General features: G+C 39.1%; 1 protein-coding gene across 2 annotated transcripts; it reads left to right on the top strand.

The window, feature by feature from the left end:
- Positions 1-6,203: 6,203 nt before the first annotated feature.
- Positions 6,204-26,895, top strand: ASNS (asparagine synthetase (glutamine-hydrolyzing)). Of its 2 annotated transcripts, none has more exons than XM_070766902.1 (12): positions 6,204-6,390; positions 9,730-10,002; positions 11,083-11,320; positions 13,161-13,346; positions 14,559-14,660; positions 16,008-16,135; positions 16,880-17,006; positions 18,450-18,556; positions 20,769-20,869; positions 22,401-22,482; positions 23,633-23,788; positions 25,718-26,895. In XM_070766902.1, exons 2-12 carry the CDS (start codon positions 9,754-9,756, stop codon positions 25,925-25,927), a joined length of 1,686 nt encoding a protein of 561 aa, XP_070623003.1. In that variant the 5' UTR covers positions 6,204-6,390; positions 9,730-9,753; the 3' UTR covers positions 25,928-26,895. The 2 variants fall into 2 exon arrangements, with proteins under 2 accessions (XP_070623003.1, XP_070623004.1); XM_070766903.1 differs by having other exon boundaries at positions 6,225-6,390; positions 9,733-10,002.
- The last annotated feature ends 225 nt before the right edge of the window (positions 26,896-27,120 follow it).

Genomic DNA, 27,120 nt, shown 5'->3' with positions numbered 1-27,120 from the left:
GTCAACCCACAATTGGGGGTTGTGGGAAAACCATCCCGAGGAAAGCCTAGTGACATTTTGGCAGAAATGGGCAAAACATGGAAATATATCTCCCCGGGATTCCCTCCCCAACTCTCCCAAGGCTGCCGGGCTTACCTTTCCCAACCCGGCTCGGCCCTCCTTTACCCTCCGCTCTCTCGCCTGTGTGCGTGCATGTGGGTGTATGTGTGTGTGTGAGAGAGAGAGCACTGGAATCCTGCAACTATCCGGACGCAAGCGGCATCTGCGCTAGTTTAAAAGCCTCATGCATGACCAATTCTCTGTCTGAGAGCCCCTTTTCCCTCCCTTGCCCTGCATGCCTCACATTTCAGACTGTACCCTGTTCTGTCTGGGTCCCCCCAGACGCCAACACCAACTAAAAAGAGTATCCAGACACACTGGTAAAAAGCAAAGGCAGTTTATATATTTGAAAGCAAACACAGGTAACAAAAACTGTTCTTACAGACAGGAACGTTATGAAGCTTCACAGAGGTTTCACGACGGCCAGGCAATAAAACAGGATTCTTGCTGGCAAAAACAACACTGGAGGTAATAAAACCCATGCCTCCCCCAAGTCTTCAGCCTTCGAAGCCACAAGCCAGGATCAGAGACACCAAGAATCGAAGCAAGGTCACAGGACTCCCAATTGATAACTCTCCACAATACAGTAAGGGCGGGCCTGCCTTTTCAACCCTGCTGAGGAGAACCACACCCAAACCCAGCTGTTACCAATTCAGGGATGGAAATACATTGCTAATTGGCCCCTTCTTTGGGCTGCCCGTCTCTGCCTCATATCTATGATAGCCTGGGCGTCTTCATCTAATGAATCCAGGCTACTCGCTGGGGAGAGGGCCCCCCCCAGTGGTCTCAGGCTGCTCTCCCTTCTCCTCTTCCTCTTCTGCCTGGTCCTCTCCCTCCTGTTCATCGTCCTCCCCCTCTGAGCATGGATCCGGCAGAGTTCCAGCCGTTCCCGGAGGAGCTTCAGGCTGAATCACAACATACCCCAAAAGCCTTTTTCTCACCATTTAGGACCTGGCACTCTTTTCTTGGCGTCAGGGAGAATAGAGCTCCAAGAACTGCCTTCAAGCTCATGCAAATCAGTCCTGCTTGCAAAGGGGGATGGCGCCGGGCCCTAAACGGTGGCAAAAAGGCTTTTGTAATGCAGGCTGAAACAGGGCCGTGCAGGGCAAGGGGGGGGGGAGACGCCAAGCGGCTTTTAAACAAAGATAGAGGGAGTTCCACCATCCCCCTTTGCAAGCAGGACTGGTTTGCACAGGAAGCGGTGGGATGACCTCGGATGGCAGCGGCAGTTGTGAAAGGTGGTCCGAATGAAGCTACCGCAGCCAGGGAGAGGCGGCGCCTGCCACTGCCGCTCGCCCGAGCCGCTTTTTGGCCTGCTGGGAGGGCTCCTTGGGCAATGCCTGCCGGTCTCCCATGGGGAGGAAAGCAGCTAAGGGCTGCCAGGCAGCCTCGGGGCAGCCGCTGAAGCACAGGTAGGCTGCTGCTGCCGCCGCTGCTGACCACTGCCCAACTCTCCCCCCCACGATGTATAAGAGGCACCCAATTTTTGATTCACTTTTTTGAAGTAAAAAGGTGCGTCTTATACACTGAAAAATATGGTGAGTGCTAATCAATTTAAGAGCTAATCACCCATTGATGCAGTAGACAATTGGTTATAAACCTCAAGGCAAGGAAAGTCATATCATTTATTATTGATTGTAAATTTAATTTTTTATATAAGAAGGGGTAAATATGACAGGCAACAGTTCTATATTCTTGAGTATTTCTCCAATTAAATTGTTTTAATTTTGGATTTGCATTGTTTCTGTTGTTGTGAGCCGCCCGGAGTCTTCGGAGAGGGGCGGCATACAAATGTAATATATAAATAAATAAAATAATAAATGAACTGTAGGAAGTTAGCACTCAACCCTCTCCTAGAAGAATAAAATATACTAGGAAATATTAAAAAGGCAGAATATTATATTTCCCTGGATGAGAAATGGACATGTCTTTTAGGCAGGAAGCAGACTCACTCTTAATAGCCCCCACTTTTCTTAATAGCAGGTGGATTTCTATGTTATTTATGTTTTTCAAGTGATGTTCTTCACTTCATCCAGCAGAGTCATGATACAATGTATATTGGGGTACAAATACAGTGACTCCAATATAAAACTTACGGTTTTATTTTTTCCTTTTTCATTGAACTGGTTTTATATTTACACAAATAAACAACTTGACAGTATAACTATCCTGTTTCCCTGAAAATAAGACAGTGTTTTATATTAATTTTTGCTCCCAAAGATATGCTACGTCTTATTTTCAGGGGATGTCTTTTTTTTTTTCAATGAAGAAGAATTCACATTTATTGCTGAACAAAAAAAAAAGAACATTTATTATATACTGTACAGTAGTTGTCACAAACCAACATAACCAGACAAACTGAATCCTATCAAGAATTTCTTACTACTACCGTACCATTATTTCAATGTACAACAATTATACTTTCTTCAAATAAATATTATTATATGTTCTGTTCGGGAATGCTGCGAAACGAAATGTCCCCTACGTCTTACTTTCGGGAGATGCCTTCTATTAGACAATTCTACGAAATCTCTCCTATGTCTTACTTTCGGGGATGACTTATTTTCCGGAAAACAAGGTATATTTCTCTGTACATCTGCTCTCTATGATGCAGATTCACCAACAGTCAGCATACGAATCCCAAGAATTCTATCTTCCAACTGCCAAAAACTGATTTACGTACCAATATGCAAATTAGCTCTCTCTTAACATTCCATTCCCTTTTTCCATGCTATATGCCCATAGCAGATGTCAACACTTAAGAGATAGGTCTATTCATAAGCAAATTTCCTCCCCAAGAGCCAACAAAGTAGGATTAGCCCTCAGACATAATAAGAATTGCCCCAATTCTTCATTACCTCATCACTCAGCAAGATTCAACCTGGTCTCATGGGAGTCTGATAGCCAATCAGAATACATTTTCTTACACAGGAACAGGAAGTTCCAAGGCGGGCACAACAGAGTGTATAAATCAATCTCCCTGTGTCACTCACGTTTTTCTTTGCCCAGGATCTCAAACCATGTGTCCTGCACCATTAAACTACTGTATCTTTCCAAGCAGTGTCCATATTTCCAGTGTCTTTGTTCCCACTTGAAACTGAACCAAAATGGATATTTCTTCCAACAGAACTTAGTAAAATGTACTAATGACATTCTTGGTTCACCCATGTATATACAGTGATACCTTGTCTTACAAACTTAATTGGTTCCGGGACAAGGTTCTTAAGGTGAAAAGTTTGTAAGACAAAACAATGTTTCCCATAGGAATCAATGGAAAAGCAATTAATGCGTGCAAGCCCAAAATTCACCCCTTTTGCCAGCCGAAGCGCCCATTTTTGCGCTGCTGGGAATCCCCTGAGGCTCTCCTCCATGGGAAACCCCACCTCCGGACTTCTGTGTTTTTGCGATGCTGCAGGGGAATCCCAGCAGGGGAATCCCAGCATCGCAAAAATGAGCGCTTCGCTGGCAACGGAAGTCCAAAGGTGGGGTTTGCCAGCGAAGGAAGCATCAGTGAAATCGCAGCATCGCAAAAACACCGAAGTCCTCGAAACCCCACCTCCGGACCTCTGTGTTTTTGCAATGCTACGATTTCACTGAGGCTCCCCTCGCTGGGAAACCCCACCTCCAGACTTCCGTTGCCAGCGAAGCACCCGTTTTTGCGCTGCTGGGATTCTCCTGCTGGGATTCCCCTGCATCATCACAAAAACACGGAAGTCCGGAGGTGAGGTTTCCCATGGAGAGGAGCCTCAGAGGAATCCCAGCAGCGCAACGGAGGCGAAGTCCGGAGGCAGGGCATCCCAGTGGTGGTGGTGGGTTTGTAAGGTGAAACTAGTTTGTAAGAAAACACAAAAAAATCTTAAACCCCGGGTTTGTATCTCGAAAAGTTTGTATGATGAGGCGTTTGTAAGATGAGGTATCACTGTATTAAGGTTGTACTTAGCTTATGAATGTACATTCCATATAGATATGTGTATGTGTGTGTATTGGTGAGAACACACATGTATAAAGTGGCTACATTTATTTATTTATTGGACTTATATGCTGCCCCTCTCCGTGGACTCGAGGCGGCTTACAACATTTCAATAAAATGCAATATATAAAATACTTCAAAATCCAATTAATAGAAATAATTAATTTAAAATATTATTTAAAAGCTAAACATTTAAAAGTCAAATATTCAGAAACATACTACAACATCCTACACATTCACTGGCCAGAGGCTGGGGTCCACTGGAGTCTACGTTTTCAAATTCTTACGAAAGGCAAGGAGGATGGGGGCAGTGTGAATCTCTGGGGGGAGTTGATTCCAGAGGGTTGGGGCCCACACAGTGAAGGTTCTTCCCCTAGGACCCGCCAAGTGACATTGTCTAGTTGACAGGACCAGGAGGCCAACTCTGTGGGACCTAACTGGACGCTGGAATTCATGCAGCAGAAGGCGGTCCCACAAGTAATCTGGTCCCTTGCCTGGAAGTTACTGCTACTTATATTCAGTTGCCTATCAACAATAAGGTTGAGAAAGGGTCAAAGGGGTTCTAAGATTGTATGTATGTATGTATGTATGTATGTATGTATGTATGTATGTATATATGTATGTATTGCCGTTTTGCGGGACCCAGGGGAAGAGCCTTCGCTGTGGTGGCCCCGACCCTCTGGAATCAGCTCCCCCCAGAGATCAAAATTGTCTCCACCCTCCTTGCCTTTCGTAAGGTCCTTAAAACCCACCTCTGTTGTCAGGCATGGGGGAATTGAGATATTCCTTCCCTCTAGGCCTATACAATTTATGCATGGTATGTTTGTGTGTATGTTCGGTTTTTAATAAGGGTCTTTTAATTATTTTAAATATGTTGTTTCATTATTGTTGTTAGCCGCCCCGAGTCTACGGAGAGGGGCGGCATACAAATCAAATAAATAAATAAATAAATAAACAAACAAACAAACAAACAGTATGTATGTATGTATGTATGTATGCATGCATGTATGTATTTATTGATTTATTGATTTATTTCAATTCGACTTCTATGACACCCAATCCCATTGGGACTCAGTATGCCATCTAAATATTTCCTCTTGAAAATTTATGGCATTAACATCTTGATCTAATACACAAGATCTTTCAGAGAAAGTCCACCCTACATTCCAGACAAGGTTTAATCTTAATGCGCGCGGGGGGGGGGGCAGAAAACAATTACCGTGAAAACAAAACAAGACACACCACTCCAAATAGCTGACCCTTTGAATAAATGGATAAAAAGAGCAAGTGATTATTTTGGCTCGACGCCTGAGCCAAATGGCCTCTTACTCTTGCGTTCAGATGATATTATTATATTATTATTATTATTATTATTATTATTATTATTATTATTATTATTATTATTTATTGGATTTGTATGCCACCCCTCTCCGCAGACTCGGAGAGGGGCGGAGTTACTGAACAGTTGTCGAAGCGTGGAACTCATTACCAGACTCCATAGTGTCATCCCCAAACCCCCAACAATTTACCCTTAGATTATCTATGGTTGACCTATCCAGATTCCGAAGAGGTCAGTATGGGGCGAGTATAAGTGCACTAGAGTGCCTTCCGTCCTCTGTCCTATTGCTCTCCTATATCTCCTATACCTTTCTTCTATTCCTATATCTCTTCTTCTATTCTTAGATATATTTGATTATGAGTATCTCCTCTATAACCTTCTTCATGTATTTTACTATGTGTGTGTGTGTGTGTATACACACACACACATATATATATGTCACATATTTTTTTGCTGAATTTGAAAATTATATACCCACTAAAACCCTCATTGTGTATTGCACAAAATAAATAAATAAATAAAAATAAATTAAAAGTAAGTTGCACACACATCTCCAGGACAGATGCTCCTCCCCCCCTCAATTGACATCATAATCAGAGGCAACAAGCGGTGCCAAAAAAAGGGCTGATGAATTGCACCCGGTAGTTCATAGCAGAATTATGCTTCAAAACGTCGCGGCTATACTGGAAAATAACTTCCGGAAAGGCAAACGGGCGGGAACCCTTCCCAGTAAGAGCCGGCGGCGTCGGAAAGCGTCCAATCAATGCATTGCGGGCGGTGGGCGGACCGATGGCTGATGAAATCCGGCTCAGCCTTACAGAAGAAGTAGCCGAGTGGGGTTGTGATTGGTTTCCGCGTTGCGCTTTCCTTTCTCTTGAGCTCGGCCTGACGGCGCGTGCTTCACCCGTCGAGCCTGCTGGTGATTGATCTCGCTTGTGAAAGCGCCTTTTCCTGGTGCAAAGTCTGAACCGAAGTTGAAAGGGTAAGACAGCGAGGGGATTTTTTTTTTAAGGCTGGGCTGTTCGGACCCGGGATTTAGAAGTTTTCCACCGACTCTGCACCCAAAGCTCCGCCTTGTGCCATTCAGAGCTGCAAAACACGTGCTATTCATTTATTCCATTCATTCATTTATTTATTTATTTGTCAAAACATGTACAAAAATGTGTATTCAGGTACCAACTTTTCCCCGCTCCCTAGAAGAAACCCGCTGCAATGGGTTGCCTTCCTTATTCACTAGTTTTCATTCACGAATGAGTCGAAAGTGAGCCTAATGTTTACAATTACAGAATGCAAACAAAAGAACTACTCATTAGAAAATTGCACCTGCAGGATTTTATTTATTAGACTTCTTGTAAACAAACAACATCTGATCAGTAGATTTAAAGACCGCTACTTTTTAATTTTGCTTCGTGCTGGCTCTCACTTGTGCAAGAGATAAAAGCAGAAGAGTGTAAACTTTTGATAGGGGTGGGGTTACATAAAAGGCTATCTGGCTAATTTGTGGCACAGTTTATTTATTAGATTTATTTATTAGATTTGTATGCCACCCCTTTCTGAAGACTGAGCAGTTCACAAGAGTGTTGTCTGAATTCACTCAATGTATGGGAAAATTGGTGCAATTAGTCACCAGTGTGGCTGTGTTTGGATGTGCTTTCTAACATTATACAACTCCATAGCTACAGTATGTTGTCTCTTTTAACATTAAATACCTTCCAGATACTGTCTTTCATACCCTTCTGTTTTGTCCTTAATCAGTTTTTTCTTCAAAGCAGAATAGAGGTAGACCTCAACCACTATTGAACCCATAATTTATATTGCTAAGTGGGACATCTGTTAAGTGAGTTTTACTCCCATTTTATGACCTTTCCTGCCACAGCTGTTAAGTCATCATCACAATTGTTAAGTTAGTAACATGGTTGTTAAGTGAGTTTGGAGTAACCATTGACTTTGCTCATCAAAAATTTAGGGCAGGGTGATAAGTGGTTAAATTCTTGAATTGGAAAGCCAATTCCATGATCAAAGAAGTGATTGAGAGATTTGGGGCCAGTTACTGCCTTCTGATCTAAGCTATCTCACAGTCACAGATGTGTTGTGAGGAGAAAGTGAATAACTATTTTGCATACTTCCTTGAGTGTAGGATTTATTCATTAATTACTACATTCAATTTTGGTCACCACAATGTAAAAAAGATGTGAGATTCTAGAAAGAATGCAGAAAAGAGCAACAAAGATAATTCGGGGACTGCAGGCTAAAACATATGAAGAACAGTTGCAGGAACTGGGTATATCTAATTTAATGTAAAGAAGGACATGATAGTAGTGTTCTAATATCTCAGGGCCTGCCACAAAGAAGAGGGACTCAAATTATTTTCCAAAGCACCTGAGGGTAAGACAAGAAGCAATGGGTGGAAACTAATCAAGGAGAGAAGCAACTTAGAAGAATTTTCCTGACAGAACAATTAATCAGTAGAACAACTTGCCTCCAAAAGTTATTCCAACACTGGATGTTTTTAGGAAGAAGTTGGATAACCATTTGTCTGAAGTGGTGTAGGGTTTTCTGCATAAGCAGGAGGTTGGACTAGAAGACCTCCAAGATCCCTTCCAACTCTGTTGTGTTAATCATCATTACTGACTCTTAATTTTGGTCAACTCTAAGTAGGTAGCTGTTACTTCATTGCCATCAGATTCTATTTTTTATTAATTAGGAAGAAGGTAAGGAGTTCTCTATTATTTTTTCTAATTCTCTAAAGTAAACAGTCATCATGGCATAATAGATTAAAATTGAAATGTTGAAGAGTTAATGGGTGAAGATACTTTGTTAAATAACTTAACTCAATGTAAAGCAAGATCACACTTGTTTGAAAGCATTGCCAAATGGTCATGTAGAAAAGTTGTAAAAAAAGTTTAATTGTAATAAAACTGGAATATGGGGGGAAAGATCAAAATATATTTATGCAGAACTTTTTGGAAGTAGGTATGTACAGAAATGAAACAAGACATTTTTTTTCTGAAGATCAAACTAAGAAAAAAAAAATCTGTCAAAATTGATATTACCAGCAGTGGGCTGCTCCTGGTTCAGCTTGGTTCTTAGAACCAGTAGCGCCAGTGGTGGGAGGCTCCGCCCACCCACCTGGGACGCTTCTGCACATGCGCAGAAGGGTTTCACACGTGAGTGAACCAGTAGTAAAAGGTTTTAGAGCCCACTACGGTGTTTTACTAATTAATATGAAATTAATGCAAATTACCATATTTTAGGAGTATAAGACGCACCAGGGTATAAGACGCATCTTAGTTTGGGAGAGGAAAATAGAAAAAAAAAATCTACCTACCAGGTATTCGTCTGGCTAGCATCTTTAGTCTGTTCAGCTTCAGCACATAATTTTATCCCCTGGTTAGGACTGAAAAAACCTTTTTCAGGGGAAGTAGGAATGCAAACAAGCGTGCAAAAGACTTAGAGCAGGAAAAACTGCTTTGGAGTGAGTAGGAATAAAAAAAATATAACAAGCCAGGAAGATCATTAGCACTGCGTTAGGGCTGAAAAATCCTTTTTCAGAGGGAGTAGATTTAGGGCTGGAAGAAAACCACCTTCGGAGGGAATAGGAAGCCGGGAAGATCATTAGCACATAGTTAGGCCTGGGGAAAAAAGCTTCGAAAAAGCTACATTCAAAGTATAAGACACCCAAATTTTCAGCCTCTTTTAGGGAGAAAAGGGGTGCGTCTTATACTCTGAAAAATATGGTACTTTAAATACTACAAAATATTTTAGGAATCTCCAATCTTGGCAACTTTAGACTTGTGGACATCCATAATTTGTCTACCAGCAATGCTGTCTGGGGAATTCTGGGAGTTGAAGTGCACAAATCTTAAAGGTGTCAAGTTTTTAGACCCCTGAAACATAGTTTAACTATTTTAAATAAAATATTTAAATTTTGCCTGTGATGTGTTTTTGTATTGACAAGTTACATGCCTCATTTATTTTCACCTATAAAAAAGGAATATGTAGGAAACTGAGTTCTAATTTCACTAAAGGGGAACATTCATTTTTGTATTTTTTTCCTTTTATTAACATAGTTTGATGGCAGGTTGTTAAAAGCATACTTTTTGTCTTCCTCTGTATTCTAATTGAATGGTGTAAAGATATGGATTTCAGAACATTAAGAAAACTTCCTTGTTCATTGTTGTATTTTTTTCCTTTTATTAACATAGTTTGATGGCAGGTTGTTAAAAGCCTACTTTTTGTGTTCCTCTGTATTCTAATTGAATGGTGTAAAGATATGGATTTCAGAACATTAAGAAAACTTCCTTGTTCATTTTCTCTCCAGTAGCCTTTACTCATCATCATCACCATGTGTGGCATATGGGCCCTTTTCGGAAGTGATGGATGCCTCTCTGCCCAGTGTCTCTCTGCTATGAAAATAGCCCACCGAGGTCCAGATGCTTTCCGGTTTGAAAATGTCAATGGCTTTACCAACTGTTGCTTTGGCTTCCATCGGCTAGCAATTGTTGATCAGCTATATGGAATGCAGCCTATAAGAGTGAAAAAATTTCCCTACTTGTGGCTGTGTTACAATGGAGAGATTTACAACTTCAAACGGGTACAGATACGATAAGAACTATATTCTAATAGTTTTAGTAGCATTCCCTAATATCTGGTGTCTGAACAAACTGTTATGCATATTTAACATGTCTGTGTATTGGCTCAATATGTTCTTATAAACTGGGTTTAGAAAACTGAAAAGCAGCATATAAATTCCTTAAACTGTAAATTGTCCATATCCTAATGTTAACACCATATGTTTCCTTTGAATATGGCATCTTGATAAATTGCAAAAAATATTGGGATTGTGTAATTGGGTATTCATGGCAAAAAAATTGTAAATGAAACAAATGTTTGATAAAAGATTAAAACATGCCATAGAAAAGGTGTGTAATTTAATCTTAAGCATTCAATAGAATCTCATGCTTGTAATGGTGTCCTTTGAAATATATTGAATGGTTAGCAGAAGCAAACATGTTTTTCTGTTTCATCAATTTATCATCATTTATTATTCTTCCTCTTTAAGATTACACTTAACTTAATATTTAATATATTTTCCTAATATTTCCTAATATTCAATGAAAAGAACAAAATTATTACATATGACCATAGAAATGAAGCCTGCATTAGAAAATGAAGATGGCAAGACCTGAAGCAAATAAAATGTTATATTCAGTGGTTCAGTTCAATTCAAATGAACACTTTCTCCCAAAGATCAATGCACACAACAAGTAAAGATTTCTTGGTTGGGCATTCCAATGTAAAATACCTCATTCATAACCATATGTTTAACTGCCCTCTTGTGGTCATCAGAAGGGGTCATCTGTCATGTACGAGGGTGGTGGAATCTGGACTTCAATCATATGGTTAGCAGGTTAAGGAAAATAGAAGATTGGCTAAAAGTTTCCCTATAAATAGAGGGGAACTCTTCCAGCTAATAGATAATCTGATAGATAATCTATATATAAAAAAGGAATATGTAGGAAACTGCGTTTTAATTTCACTAAAGGGGAGCATTCATTTTTGTATTTTTTTCCTTTTATTAACATAGTTTGATGGCAGGTTGTTAGAAGCATACTTTTTGCGTTCCTCTGTATTCTAATTGTGTACCTCTTTAAATATGTTTCTATCCTTGTAGCTGCAGAAACAGTTTGGATTTGATTACCAGACCTTAGTAGACGGAGAGGTAATTCTTCATCTTTACGACAAGGGAGGAATAGAAGAAACTGCCTCCATGCTCGATGGCGTATTTGCATTCGTTTTGCTTGATACCGCAAATAGAAAGGTGTTTCTGGGGAGAGATACATATGGAGTTAGACCATTGTTTAGGGTCCTAACTGATGATGGCTTCCTGGGTGCTTGTTCAGAAGCAAAAGGTAATTCAAATTTATTTGTTTGTTTGTTTGTTTGTTTGTTTGTTAGTTAGTTAGTTAGTTAGTTAGTTAGTTAGTTAGTTAGTTAGTTAGTTAGTTATTAGATTTGTATGCCGCCCCTCTCCGTAGACTCAGGGCGGCTAACAACAATAATGAAACAACATGTAACAAATTTAATATTTAAAATAATTTTAAAAAAACGCTTATTTAAACAAAAAAAACCAAACATACACGCAAACATACCATGCATAAATTGTATAGGCCTAGGGGGAAGGAAATATCTCAGTTCCCCCATGCCTGACGACAAAGGTGGGTTTTAAGGAGCTTACAAAAGGCGAGGAGGGTGGGGGCAATTCTGATCTCTGGGGGGGAGTTGGCTCCAGAGGGTCGGGGCCGCCACAGAGAAGGCTCTTCCTCTGGGCCCTGCCTAATTACATTGTTTAGTGGAAGGGACCTGGAGAAGGCCAACTCTGTGGGACCTAACTGGTCACTGGGATTCTGTATCTTTCTGAACAATCAATCTTGGATCTGAACTCTCAAATAGAGCTAAATTGTTACCTTGCTTAATATTGAAATTATAATGTCTTATCCTATGAAATCTCTGTTTAAGAATGTATTTATTTATTTATTTATTTATTTATTATTAATTATATTTCCATGCCGCCCTTCTCGAGGCGACTCAGAAATGTCCTAATGGTGAGATGTGACACCTTTCCACAGAAAGTTAAACCCATGAAAGGAAAACAAGACATTGGTTTTCATTAAAATATTATTGCATAGTATAGATTATTGTGCGAACTTGTTTATAATGAGATTTATAATCAGTTTTGGGTTATTTGAAAGAAATGTTAGAAGTAGAAGTCCTTTTTGAACTATAATTTTTGTATGGCTTGTGTTGTGATTCAGTCTGAGGCTCCTCAGGGAATGGCTGGAACTCTGCCGGCTCCATGCTCAGAGGGGGAGGACAAGGAACAGGAGGAGGAGGAGGACCAGGCAGACGGTGAAAAGGAATGTCAGGACGAGGAGGAGGGAGAACAGCCTGAGACCCCCGGGGGGGAGCTCTCCCCAGCGAGTAGCCTGGAATCATTAGATGAGAACGCACAAGCCATCATAGATATGAGGCAGAGAAGGGCAGCACAACGAAGGGGACAATTAGCCAGGTATTTCCATCCCTAATAGGCAACAGCTGGGTGGTTCTCCTCAGAAAGGTTGAAAAGGCAGGCCCGCCCTTCCTGTATTGTGGAGAGTTATCTTTTGGGAGTCCTGTGACCTTGCTTCGATCCTTGGCGTCTCTGATTCTGGCTTGTGGCCTCGAAGGCTGAAAACTTGGGGGAGGCGTGGGTTTTATTATCTACAGTGGTGTGTGTACCAGCAAGAAGCCTGTTGTATTGTCTGGCCGTCGTGACTCTTCTGTGAAGCTTCATAGCATTCCAGTTTGTAAGAACAGTTTTTGTTATCTGTGTTTGTTTTCAAAGATATAAAATGACTTTGCTTTTTATCAGCGTGTCTGGATACTCTTTTTAGTTGGTGTTGGCATCTGGGGGAACCCAGACAGAACAGTTTGCAAACTTTAAAATAAAAATAGTAGAAAGAAATATCATAGACCTGTATGAAAATAAGCATATGGAAAGGGTCACAGCCTTTTATGTTCCTTGGCACATGCACAGTGCAGCTATTGTGACTTAAACGAGGCTTATAACACAAATAAACATTCTCCTGTTCATTGTTCACAGTTCCCTGTTAAGGTTGGTATTCTGAAATCTACACTTTCCAAAGCTGTATTGACAGGCATTTTCTTTTGGACAAGTATAAAATAACGACTGTTCCATCTATGTGTTTGCAGGTCTGATCAACTTGAAACACAATAGGTCCAGTGCTCTCAAAGTGGAGCCTTTTCTTCCTGGACATTATGAAGTCTTGGATTTAAAGCCAAGTGGGAAAGTTGCATCAGTGGAAGTGGTCAAATTTCACAGCCCTAAAGAGGAACCTTTGCATGCTGCCTATAGTACAATACAAAATTTGCCTTCAGGTAACAGCATTGTTCAGTTTTCAGGCGGGTTCACGTGTCAGGCAGGTTATATTCCATTCTAGTGAATGTCTCTTTGGTCCTTTTCTTAGCTTGGTTGTTTTGTAGCAGATATTTCATTAGCCTGACTAGGTAACCATACCTAGTTTGGGTAATGAAATGTCTGTAGAAAAACAACCATGCTCAGAGAACATCTCTCATTTCAATCCTGAGCTACAAATTGTTGTACATACTCCTGATCAGTTGGAGGATGATGAAGATATTGAGGACTCGGATTCAGATAGTGTTTATGAATTAGTGGGGGGCCCAGGGTTACAGGTAGTAGAACAGATGGGAGGTCAGCCACAGGATGGGGCTATGAGTTCAGGATCTAGTGAGGGAGAATGAGACGCTCGCTGGGTTAACCCTAAATTCAGAAGGGCCCAAAAACATAGAGAACAGAGGTCTGGAAGAAGATATTAAAGAGAGGAATGGGTTAAATATTGTAGTGATGTATTTGGCACATGAGGGGGTCAGTGGAGAAGAAGGGTGGAGTTTCAACGTTGCTGAAAGGAAAATGGACGTGTTTTTGCCACGCTAAAGTAAGCCAAAGTATTTTGTATTGTTATCAGTCAGTGCTGCTGTTTTTCAAAGTTATGCTGTTAGGAAAATAAATCTTGTTTAAGTGAAGCAGAAGGAGGAATGTGAGAAATGCAGCTAAGAGAGATAACGGACCGAGGGCTGTATGGAATGTGTTTGAATTATAGGACAGCAGAGAAATAAAAGGAGTTTCTTTATTCATGAAATGATGCATTTAATAAGAGTTATTTGTAATTGCTAAATTTCTGCCAGAAACCAGAACACAAATATTCTCTTTTATTGGAATGTGTGTCTTCCTGTCAGTATTTCATGCCCTTGGAGCAGGGGAAACTCTTGGTAGGTTTAGAAGACATCCTGTGAATTGGGGTGAAAGAGGCCAAGTTGGAAGGGATAGATTCGGCCCCTTCAGGAAAGACTATTTCAGTCACTTTCTACTCTATCCCTCTTGCCAGGCATCTGACCTAATATTAATTGGTGAGTGCTAGAATTTGGGCCAAGTACCACCTTTATTGGTTATTGCTAACTTTATTCCAAGGAAATAATATTTTGAAGTTTTGTAAACAATTAATAGAAAATGGGTTAGTAGTTTGTCCTCCCTTTTCATCTATTTTAATGGAACTTCTATTTTCCTGCTAGGTGTTGATGTTGAAACTGTGAAAAGCAACATTCGACTTTTGTTTGAAAATGCTGTTAAAAAACGTTTGATGTCTCATAGAAGAATTGGTTGTCTCTTATCAGGTAAAATAACAACCACAACCATAACAGATCTTTTAATGTAACATACATAACCATAGATTAGTAACTGGCAAGACTATTGGGTGTGGGAGAAGAGAGACAGAAAGCCTCTTGATTCCTGTGTATATCTTTTCCCTTTTTACTAAGATTAAATATGTGTCAGTAATGGAGCTCTTCTTGAGGGAGTGTTTGATCGCCACTTAAGTATGTGTTTGTGACTAGATTCAAAAATTTTGTGAATTTTTTGCTTGGAATCTGATTAGGTCATGTTCAGAAGCATTTGGGACCAGAGGTTCTAATGTATACATTCTCATCCATAGGACATCCCTTCTAACAGTGTTGCCAAGGAAAATACATGGACTTATCAATACTAAGTCAATGCTGACTTGATGGCACAAATTTCCTTAATGTATCTTATGTAACTGCACTGTATTTGCAGTACAAATAGTTCTCAACCTATGACCACAATTGAGCCCAAAATTTATGTTGCTAAGTGAGAAATTTGTTAAGTAAGTTTTGCCCCGTTTTACAACTTTTCTTGCCACATTTGTTAAATTAGTAAAATGGTTGTTAAGTGAATCTGGTTTCCCCATCGACTTTGGTTGTCAGAAGGTTGCAAAAGGGGATAATCATATGATCTTAGGACATTGCAACCATCATAACTGTGAGTCAGTTGTCGAGCATCTGAATGTCAATCATGTGACCAAGAGGATGCTGTAATGGTTATAAGTGTGAAAAATAGTCATAAATCCCTTTTTCAGTGCTGTTGTAACTTTGAATGGTCCCTAGGTTAATGTTGTAAGTTAAGGACAATCTATACTTTCATTCTGTTAGCAACCACTACATTTAGGAAAAGTTTAATAGATTTTAAATATTTTACAGTGCCAACTGCATAATAGATACACATTTTCCATAGCAATAAAGAGAGCCTATTTTCTGTCAATATCAATTGGTAAATATCTGGTCATTGCTAAAGGATGCAAGATGAGTCCTTATAAACTTATTTGGTTTATTTGAAGTCATGAAGGCTTAATTAAGTACAATTACGTGCAAAAAACCTTTTGTTATCTAATGGAATTAGATAAACTATCTAATACTATAGCTGTTGTCTTCCAATTTTTAAACTACAAAAATGTATTCCAGTCATAAAATAAAGAATGATATAGCAATAGTCATTACGTGCCAGTTAATTTTCCAAATAATTTCAGGGATCACTCTAAAATTTATTGTAAAGTTGATTCCTTTGAAAAAAGATTCCAGATAGAAAGGAAGAATATCTGAGTTAGAACTTCTAAATTGTAAGGGAACAAAAGATAATCACAATATCAACAACTATTCATGTTTTACTAGGTGGCTTGGATTCTAGCTTGGTGGCTGCCATACTTATCAAACTTGTGAAAGAGCAAAAAATTTCCTATCCCTTGCAAACATTTTCTATTGGGATGGAAGATAGCCCTGATGTACTGGCTGCAAGAAAGGTACAGTGCTATTATTGGTTTAGCAGTTATTTCATAAAAATACTTCTTACACCGTATGGAGAATAATAGGAGGCAAAGAAGTACTTTCTTTTTAGTTTTCATGTTTGCATTTAAGCAGGCAAAGAAATACTTTCCTTTTAGTTCTCATGTTTGCATTTAAGCAGACAAAGAAGTACTTTTTTTTAGTTCTCATGTTTGCATTTAAGCAGGCAAAAAAGTACTTTCTTTTTAGTTCTCATGTTTGCATTTAAGCAAGATTCTAGGCTGGTAAGATTTGAACAAAGCAGGTCTGTTGCAATTTAGTAAAATTGATTATTGGTAGATTCTAAGCAAGCAAAGAGAATACTTTGTCCTATGCTGTATAATTATTTTTATAGCATTTTCCGGGTCAAGGTAAATTGATAGCCTTGTATATTATTATTGTTAGACCAATTCTCTCTGATGTCTCTTGGGAGCAATATTCCATTTAACACATGCTGTTGGCTAGCAACAAGGATGGAACATTAGCACATTCATGCCTTAGTTTGACTTTCACAAAGTGCTGATTGGCCAGTAGAGGAAATTGGATGCTGAATAACTCTTCACCTTAATCTTCTAGATTAAGGTGAACAGCAGCATAATGGATTGTGGAAAATTAAACATACTATTTTGTAAAATATATTTTGAAGAATTCAACTTTTATTGACTGCATGCTGGATGAAAATTCAGTTTAATAAGTTTAATATAAATGGTTGTTTTTAATAGGTAGCAGCTCACATTGGAAGTGAGCATCATGAGGTTATGTTTAGTTCTCAAGAAGGGATTCAGTCACTAGAAGAAGTAATACTTTCCTTGGAAACATATGACATCACAACAATACGAGCGTCAGTGGGTAAGGTTTGCAAATTATGGAAGCTGGTCTGGCTTCCTGCTTTGAAGCAGGATGGATACAGGCATAAATTAAGTAGAATTTAACCCTTCAATACTTTTTATATAGGGCAGCTTCCATGTATTTTTTTCTGCCTAGCATTATATTTACTGATAAGGAAGAAAAAGGTTAAAAGAAAATGGAATAACCAATTAATGGTTTTAATGGAAAAGAAGTACTATTTATAAAAATTATTAGGTTATTCTGTCTTTATGGTTATAAAACTTTGCATATCAAACCAGACAGATGTTCTTGTGAAAAGTTACAATTCACTTTAATTTATTTTAATTTAATTTAATATGCCAAGCATTTTCAGTTATGTTGAAAAAGATTCCTGTTTGAAAACCTAAACAGCTTTTTATATTCTGAGAAAACAATATTGAGTGCTATGAACTAGTAGTGTTTAAGGCAGCCTCTTTATGACCCTTCACATTATTTTTATCTATATGATGAAATTATAGATCCCCTTTCCTTGTTTACACTCTTATCTAAGTTACTACATCTCTGTATTGCTTCCATTGAATGGAATACAAATTTAAATCTGGGGGGAAAGTGCCAGACTTCAAGATATCTAATAATGTTGGATGTATGGATGTTGCTACAAGAAATAAGTTTAGGAGCTGTGGTGACACAGTGGTTTTACAGTATTGCAGGGTAAGTTTGTCCACAGTCCTTCAATCCTGTGGCCAACTCAACATTGACTTAATCTTCTGTCCTTCTAAGATTGGTAAAATGAGGATCCAAAGAAGCTACAGTGTTCAACTAGAGTCCCTTGTACATTATTTTCTTTGTCAGGGTATCTTGATCATGTCATTGGTGATAGAAAAGGGAAAAATAATACTATAAAAGGACTTGATGAGAAAGTTTATTTCCACCAACCAAATTGCACGTATTACTTATGTAATTATCTATATGCATTGCTCAAAAAAATAAAGGGAAAACTTAAAAAACATAATATAATACATAATACATAACTCCAAGTAAATCAAACTTCTGTGAAATCAAACTGTCCACTTAGGAAGCAACACTGATTGACAATCAATTTCACATGCTGTTGTGCACATTCAACTTTGCACAGAACAAAGTATTCAATGAGAATATTTCATCCATTCAGATCTAGAATGTGTTATTTGAGTGTTCCCTTTATTTTTTTGAGCAGTATACAGTATTACCAAAACTCTCATTGTTTTTATCTGTTTGCATTCTCAAACTAGCTCAAATGCTGCATTATACTGCAATTATTGTTGAATCAAGGTATCTAAACTTCTGCTAAATGTAAAGAATATATTTCTATCTAATCTTTGTTAAATGGCTGTGAAAGGGAATATATCATGCAAGTTACTGTGAAAAATACAACTGCATATAGGTCTTGTGTGACCTTTGAGGGAAAATTGTTTCTTATTCTAGGCATGTATTTGATCTCCAAATACATCCGAAAGAAAACAGACAGCGTGGTCATTTTCTCAGGAGAAGGCTCAGATGAGTTGACCCAAGGATATATCTATTTTCATAAGGTAATGCAATCTTTCTTGCCTATGCCAAGCACCATAATAAGAGAATGCTATTTAAAGTAATTTTTATAGGTGCTAATATTTATAAACATTGCTGAACTTCATTTACAGGCAGGAAGAACTGAGCAACAAACTATTCTTTCTCACCAAAGTTGAGAATCGAAAAGGACGTGAAAGCTATCATTTACCTTTTAAGATTTAGTTACAGATGCAGAAGTGGGTATATTATAACAATAATAATTTATTAGATTTGTATGCCACCCTTCTCCGAGGACTCGGGCCGGCTCACAACAAGACAATACACAATATACAAATCTAATAGTTAAAACCAATTTTAAAAACCCTTATAAAATAGTCATACAGCTCAAACAGACCATACATAAATTATAATAGCTAAGGAGTATATTAATTTCCCCCATGCCTGGTGACATAGATGACTTTTCAGAAGTTAACGAAAGGCAAGGAGGGTGGGGGCAGTCCTAATCTCCGGGGGGAGTTGGTTCCAGAGGGCCGGGGCCACCACAGAGAAGGTTCTTCCCCTGGGCCCCGCCAGACAATATTGTTTAGTTGACGGGACCCGGAGAAGGCCAACTCTGTGGGACCTAATCGGTTGCTGGGATTCGTTGGGATATATTGGTTTGGCCCAGCAGTAGATTGTTCCTGGTTCGGGCCAGTTTGGCAAACCTGTAACGGCGGGGGCAGCGGGAGGCTCTGCCCACCCAGCTGGGATATATGCACAAACCAGTGGCAATGAGTTTTGAACCCACTACTGGTTTGGCTCCTCCCAGATCCAGCAGCAGTGGTTCAGAAGTCATGTGCTATCAGTTGTAGGGGAGGAAGGGATCCCAGTTTTTTGGGAAGGTTCACATTTTCCTTGATGTTCCTCTGTCACTTGACATAGCTGTATAATTTGGAATCAAGAAGAGGCATGGTCATCTGCGGAAAACGAATACTTGTTTCTGTGTTAGAAGTTTATGCATGGCAAGAATAAGCATACCAATGGACTACTTATTTACCCTATTTACCGTATGTTACTGACTTTAAAATTATTAACATCATTATTTTAATGAATATAAATTAGCATGTTGAGATGTCAGTGCTGAGTTTCCATGATCCTCTGTGAAACATTCTTGAGACAGATTTTACAAGTGTAATAGTGCTCCTAGTTTCTGTAAACTTCAAATGGTAGGACAAAAAGGAGCATTTTAAACAAGATATGTGTCCACATTGTATGTACAGTAATACCTCGTCTTACAAACCTAATTGGTTCCAGGGGGAGGTTCGTAAGATGAAAAGTTCGTAAGACGAAACATTGTTTCCCATAGGAAACAATGTAAAATCCATTAATCCGTGCAACAACAAAAAAACCCCCATAAAAAACCGCTGCCGCCCGGCTGTCACCTTTTGAAACAGCCGGGGGTGCTTCCCAGCGTCCTCCTGAACCCGAACGCCAAACCTGAACTTCTGGGTTCGGCGTTCGGGAGGCCGCCAAGAAGCCCCCCGGCTGTTTTAAAAGGTGACAGCCGGGCAGCGGGGCTTCCCAGCGGCCTCCTGAACGCCGAACCTGGAAGTTCGGCAAAAGTTCAGGTTCGGGAGGCCGCTTGGAAGCCCCGCCGCCCGGCTGTCACCTTTTAAAACAGCCGGGGGGCTTCTCGGAGGCCTCCCGAACGCCGAACCCGGAAGTTCAGGTTTGGCATTCGGGTTCAGGAGGATGCTGGGAAACCCCCCGGCTGTTTCAAAAAGTGACAGCCGAGCGGTGGGGCTTCTCGGCGGCGGCGGGTTCGTAAGAAGAAAAAAGTTCGTAAGAAGAGGCAAAAATTTTCTGAACCCCGGGTTCGTATCTCGGGTTGTTCATAAGACGAGGGGTTCGTATCATGAGGTACCACTGTATTTCTAGGTTAATGCACTTCTGTTTGTATAGAGTGACATATTCTGTATAATTTTACAATATCTACCCCCTGTCTTTCTGGGAAGGTCAACGCACGAAAGTGCTTACTTAGTCATTTGGGAGTAGAGGTACTTTCTTTTAATACAAAAGTCCATACATTTTCCTGGATCCAAGCATTACTTGAGCATTGAAAGTTTATGGAATGGCAACCCAATTGCTCCTGAACCAAAAAAAATATTTTCAGGGCTATTTATGAGCTGCACACAGCTGTGTATAACTGCAGCCAATCTTCCTTTGAATGAAAATAATTTCCATGCTCTTTTGTAGGCACCAACAGCTGAAGAAGCTGCTGAGGAAAGTGAGAGACTTCTCAGAGAGCTCTATCTGTTTGACGTTCTCCGTGCTGATAGGACAACTGCTGCCCATGGGTAATACTCCGCTGCAGATCCCTTAATTCCTTTCCAGTCTCTCTCTATATAGATCTCACGTCTTGCTTCTACATTTGCACCAAAATCCTTTTAGGAACTTTCTGTAATGAAGAAGGTTTTTGATGAAGAACATACTTCATCTGTAGAATTTTTATCTCCATTCTTCAGGCTTATTGGGATTTTCTTTCATATTTTGTATGAAGTACAATTTTGCTATATAGTTTTATTTCATTCAGTTTTTACCCTTTTTTTTCCTACTTGACATTTATATTGAGAGATTCTATGGCATTACATATTTGGAAGTATTATGCAAAAAAATCAAGTTACTGTTTTGAGGAGCTGAAAAATCTTCCTGATTGGAAATTAGATGTGCATTTGCTTGTACAGTGGTACCTCTTCTTAAGAACTCAATTTGTCCCATGACCAGGTTCTTAAGTAGAAAAGTTTGTAAGTAGAAGCAATTTTCCCCCTAGGAATCAATGTAAAAGCAAATAATGCGTGCAAAACCATTAGGAAGGAAATAAAAGCTTGGAATTTGGGTGGGAGCAGGAGGAGGAGGAAGAAGAGGAAGAGGACAGTCGCTATCTAGAGCGAAGGGAACATTTCTTTTCTCTGGGCGCTGGCAGAGGCTGCAAGTGCCCAGAGAAAGGAAAATGCTTTGTTCTCTCTGGACTGCCAGAAAAGTCCGATATGGCCGGGATTAAAGGGGGAATGGTAGGAAACTGGCTGGGCCTTCATGCTGCTCTCAAATTTCCTGGGAATTTTTTCTGGGCTTGGGTTCTTAAGTAGAAAATGGTTCTTAAGTAGAGGCAAAAAAATCTTGAACACCTGGTTCTTATATAGAAAAGTTCTTAAGTTGCAGGGAGGCATAGTTATATTAAAAGGGTACTGATTTGGGAAAAGGCTATTAGACAATTTATACTGTATAATCAAAGTTACACTTGAACAATGGCCTTTTCTTATATTTCTTATATTTCTTATATTTATTATTTGCATCTTTATGCTACCAGACTCCAAGTGACTCTGGGCAGCTGACAAATAAAAATCATAAAATCAAAAACAAAATTTTGCAAAAACTGGATAACAAGAAGCACATTGCCCTATTCAGAAAGGGGCTTCAATCACTTTTTCCAAAGATCTGGGCCAGGTCTTTGATACCCTCTGAAAGACCAGTAGAGTATAGGTCACCTGAGTCTCCAGGGAACTTCATTCTCGAGGACAGGTCTTTGCTCTCTAGCATGAGGTTAGTAGCATTTAGACTTATATACTGCTTTCCGGCACTTTACAGCCCTCTGTAAGCAGTTTACAGAGCATACCCCCCCCCCCAACAATCTGGGTCCTCATTTTACCGACCTTGGAAGGATGGAAGGCTGAGTCAACCTTGAGCCTACTGAGATTCAATCTGCCAAACTTCTGGCAGCTGGTGATCAGCAGAAATAACTTGCAGTACTGTACTCTAAGTTGCACAAAATACCCTTTTCAAATCTATATGCTTATTTTATACATCAATAATATTTGTTTCTGTTTTCAGACTTGAACTAAGAGTTCCATTTTTGGATCATCAGTTTACTGCTTACTATCTTTCTTTGCCAGCAGAACTCAGAATCCCAAAGGTAGGCTAGCCTTTACTATTAGACAAATTAGGAAATTGCAGTATTACCTAAGGAAGCTATAGTCTACATTTAAGTTTTATTGGTTATTCTCTGAAACTTCGTATATGCTTGTGATTTTCAGGCTTAGGTTGTGATCATTAGAGGTCTTGCTATAGATGCAATTTCTTTAAATGGATCTCAATTGAACTGACCCATTTAGCATTCAAACCTAAACTATATGGCAAGAAACCATGCCAAAGACCTTAAAGTTGATGGGGTAGATTATAGATTATATTTATTGGATTTATATGCCGCCCCTCTCCGCAGACTCGGGGCGGCTCACAACAATGGCAAAAACAGGACATAATGACAAATCTAATATTTACCAATCTAATTTCAGTTTTAGATTAAAAAATTCATAAAAGCAACCCCAATATATATAAACAAGCACATAATCAATCATACACCAAAACAACATGGGCAAGGGGGAGATGTTTCAATTCCCCCATGCCTGACGACAGAGGTGGGTTTTAAGGAGTTTACGAAAGGCAAGGAGGGTGGGGGCAATCCTAATCTCAGGGGGGAGCTGGTTCCAGAGGGTTGGAGCCACCACAGAGAAGACTCTTCCCCTGGGTCCCGCCAGATGACATTGTTTAGTCGACGGGACCCGGAGAAGGCCCACTCTGTGGGACCTAACCGGTCGCTGGGATTCGTGCAGCAGAAGGCGGTCCCTGAGATATTCTGGTCCGGTGCCATGAAGGGCTTTATAGGTCGTAACCAACACTTTGAATTGTGACCAGAAACTGATCGGCAACCAATGCAGACTGCGGAGTGTTGGAGTAATATGGGCATACTTAGAGAAGCCCATGATTGCTCTCGCAGCTGCATTCTGCACGATCTGAAGTTTCTGAACACTTTTCAAAGGCAGTCCCATGTAGAGAGTGTTACAGTAGTCAAGCCTCAAGGTGATGAGGGCATGAGTGACTGTGAGCAATGACTCCCGGTCCAAATAGGGCCGCAACTGGCGCACCAGGCGAACCTGGGGAAAAAATATGCTGAATATGGGATTGTCATGCTGATTTGTTTCTGAAATATTTTTTTAGAATTTCTGATGTATTTATTCCTTAGGAATATATTTTTATGTGTTGTTTATTATGTTATCTCTGCACAGAATGGGATGGAAAAGCACTTATTAAGGGAAGCCTTTGAAGATTCTAACTTATTGCCTAAAGAAATACTGTGGAGACCCAAGGAAGCTTTCAGCGACGGCCTAGCTTCTATCAAAAAATCTTGGTTCTCTATGCTACAAGACTATATTGAGCTTCAGGTAACAGGTTGAATTTTTAAAACCAGTCTGACTGAAAATCAGTCTGAATTAATTCATGTAATAGAACTAGTGTGTCTATATTGGAAGTAGGTCATCAAATTCGCTTAGTCATATAGCATGCCTACATACATATGTGTGTACATATAACCAAGCTTCCAAATTTATTCTTTTTTTAAAAAAAAATTGATGTAAGACTTGGATTAAGGCGGCTCAGGTTCAAATATCTCTTGACTATTGTTCTGCCGGGCTCTCTTATAGGAGCCTCCTGAAAATTCAAGGGTACAAATTTCAGACACACACACACGTTTGAAAATTCAAAACAATGTTCTTTATCACAAAATTCAAAATAAACAAAGCACTCTTTTTGTATTGCAAAGAGCACTCTTCCCAAAACAACCGGGTAGTCTGTACAATTTCCCTTAAGCAGTCCTTAAGTACTTAGCTAGCAGCTGTGAAGAAACTTCACACCCCTTCTTCCAACTACACGTTGCTCTGCTTTGTTTTCCAAGGCGTGAAAAAGCAACAAAGTCCAAACAACACAAGATTCCTGACAAACTGCAATCAGATATTCTTCCACAACAGCCAAACCCACATGCTGCTATTTATAGCAGCAGCCCTAATTACTGGAGCCCCACCCAAGCACAGGTGGCTTCATTTTTTCTTGTAATAATCCTTCAGTTGTTGTCTCCTATGCATCACTCTACGCATCCGTGGATGTGTCATTAATTCTTGTTCAGAATCCAAAGATGATACAGATGATTGATCTCCTCCTGGGCTGTCTGCCAAACTCCCCTCTTTCCTGTCACTCATGCTGCCTTGGTCTATCTGGAGCAAAACAGGCCTGCGGCATGTGGATGTCTCCCCCACATCCACCTGCACATTCCTTGGAGCTGGAGCTGGGCCAGAGCTAACCACAACAACTATGAGATTCATTGAGTGACTGTAGGCCAGTCATTGTCTTTTGATCCAGCTCCCAAACATGATTTTGAAGATAAAATGGGAGATAGAATGAAATAGAATTCTTTGGCTAAGTGTGATTAGACACACAAGGAATTTGTCTTGGTGCATATGCTCTCAGTGTTATGTTACCTTGGGTGCCTTGAGGGAAGGTGTAATTTAATTTTTGTAATATATCTTTTGTTAGCCTTTCAAATTAAACAAGGTTAAGACATAGGCGTGGCAGCAATTTCAGGATTGTTTTTAACAGGGCAGTACAGCAGAATGTTGAAAGCCTGTTAAAATTATTATATCTCTGTCTTTACACTTGAGTATTCTTTTCTGAAAATCCCCCCTTAAATCCAGTCATTTCTACCCAGTTCCCAAGGTCAGATCTATATTCTTCTACACATTTTCCTTTCTATTTCTACCAAGATGTATTTGGGTTTTATTTTTAGGTATGCGTATGCATATTTTGGTGTATTTAAAACAATTCTGATTTTTCTGCTAGGAAATTTGTAATACAGGTGGCCTAATATTATAATAATAGTAATAATAATAACTGAGAAAAAATGGTCCACTGATGGTTTCACCATAATTTCTTCAATCTTCTCATTCTAAGATGCAGGTGTCAAACACCTGGCATCATGTTGTTGTCACTTGAAGTATCATGACGTTTCTGCCCTTTATTAAACTGGGGATGTAATGCATCCGCCCCATAGACCGTGAGTTTTACACCCCTGTTCTAAGAAGATTGAATTTCTCAATGGCTCTTTGGCAGAAGTGCCTAGGAGGAAAATCAAATGCATCATGGCAACATCAAAATTCATTGTGGATACCTTTGTCCTTATGAATTCTGTAATTGTTCTAAGTTATTTAGTCCAAGAATTCTGCAATGTGGTTTTATAAAAAAATAAAATAAAATGGAACAGAGAAATAAGGAATAATTTCTAATGAAATGCTCATTTGTTACTATTTTATGTCTGCCCGTAGGTTGATGACCTTTCATTGGAGAAAGCTCAAGAAAAATTTCCATTCAATCCTCCCAAAACAAAAGAAGCATATTTTTACCGTCAGATCTTTGAGAAGCACTACCCAGGCCGTTCCACTTGGCTCCCGCATTATTGGATGCCAAGGTGGATCAAGGCTACTGATCCATCTGCTCGCACATTGAAACATTACAAATCTGCTACAAAAGAATAGCTTTAGTATACATTGAAATAATATTTTCTCCAAAGTGCTTATTAAACAAGATGAATCTTGTTGGTTTAAAGGAACTTAAAAAGAAATAAATGGGGTCCTCCCCCACAAAAAATAAGTAAATGAATATAGTAGTTTATTTAGATAAAATAGAATGTTATTGATGATTCCAGCCATGCCTGTAATGAGAATGCCTCTTAGCCTTAAACTGCATTATGCAAGAGCTGATAAACTCCAAAATCAAGCTTGGTAAAAAGAAAACTAGCACTGTAAGTCTTTATTCAGATAGTTTAATTTTCTGACATCAAAAGATATTTAAGCAACCTAAGCATACAGAGAATTTATAGTAGTTTAAGTGCACTTTTTTGCAAGTAATAAGCTGTAGGGTTTTTTTAAGTAGTATGTTTGTAGTCTTATAAATAAATTAAATAAAACTAATCATCTGAGTTCAGATGGTAAATATTAGTTATTTTAATTAGTTTTTGTAAGTTTAAGATTCCCAACTATTCTGGCAGCTCTGTATATTTGGGAAGTTTGGATTCTTTCAGAGCCTTAAGAGTGATTGCCATCTGACCTCGACAAGTCACCATTCATAGCTTTTTAATCCCATTATAAATCAAGATGCAGTCACTTGTCCATCATTGTTTAAAGCTGTGCCATATATATCTTTTCTTAAAGGATCCCAATATAACATTATGCACTCAGCAGAATCTCTTTTACACAATTAAAGCAATTCTATAGTTACAATTAAATATTAAATCTTTTCTGTAAAGCCTGTAAAATTAATTTTTCTAAATGAGAGAGCTGTTGAAAACGAATTCATGTAGAAAAATATTTTCTAATTCTAATTCAACAGGAGATTATTTAATAAGTTAAAACAGTCTTAATATATAACATCATGTGGCATAAAAAGGTTCGTATTCTAAAAAGTTAAACAATACTTGAATAAATGCCTGGATTTATTGGTAAAACTTGTGTCTTTTTTTCTTGTTTAAAACCTATCTTGAAATCACAAGATGGCGCCAGAGAACTTCCTAGTGTATTTTAACAGTAGAATTTATACATTCAGTAATTTTTAAGATGTTTAGACTTTAACTTCCAGAATTTCTCAGCAACATGTAGGAAGGGGGAATCATAAAGTTGCTTAGGTTAAGAAATATTGATCTGAATTAATCAATTGGTCAATTTTCAAAAAC

The sequence above is a fragment of the Erythrolamprus reginae genome, chromosome Z (genome assembly GCF_031021105.1).
Source record: "Erythrolamprus reginae isolate rEryReg1 chromosome Z, rEryReg1.hap1, whole genome shotgun sequence".
NCBI classification, from domain to species: domain Eukaryota; kingdom Metazoa; phylum Chordata; class Lepidosauria; order Squamata; family Dipsadidae; genus Erythrolamprus; species Erythrolamprus reginae.
The sequence above is the reverse complement of the archived record's forward strand: the minus strand, read 5'-3'. Positions and strand labels throughout refer to the sequence as shown.

Excerpts from the sequence above, each read along its gene's own strand:
- ASNS (XM_070766902.1), top strand. The coding sequence starts at position 9,754 with ATGTGTGGCATATGGGCCCTTTTCGGAAGTGATGGATGCCTCTCTGCC. Across the intron at positions 22,483-23,632 it reads CAGAACTCAGAATCCCAAAG|AATGGGATGGAAAAGCACTT; the intron begins GTAGGCTAGCCT and ends ATCTCTGCACAG. Across the intron at positions 23,789-25,717 it reads AAGACTATATTGAGCTTCAG|GTTGATGACCTTTCATTGGA; the intron begins GTAACAGGTTGA and ends GTCTGCCCGTAG.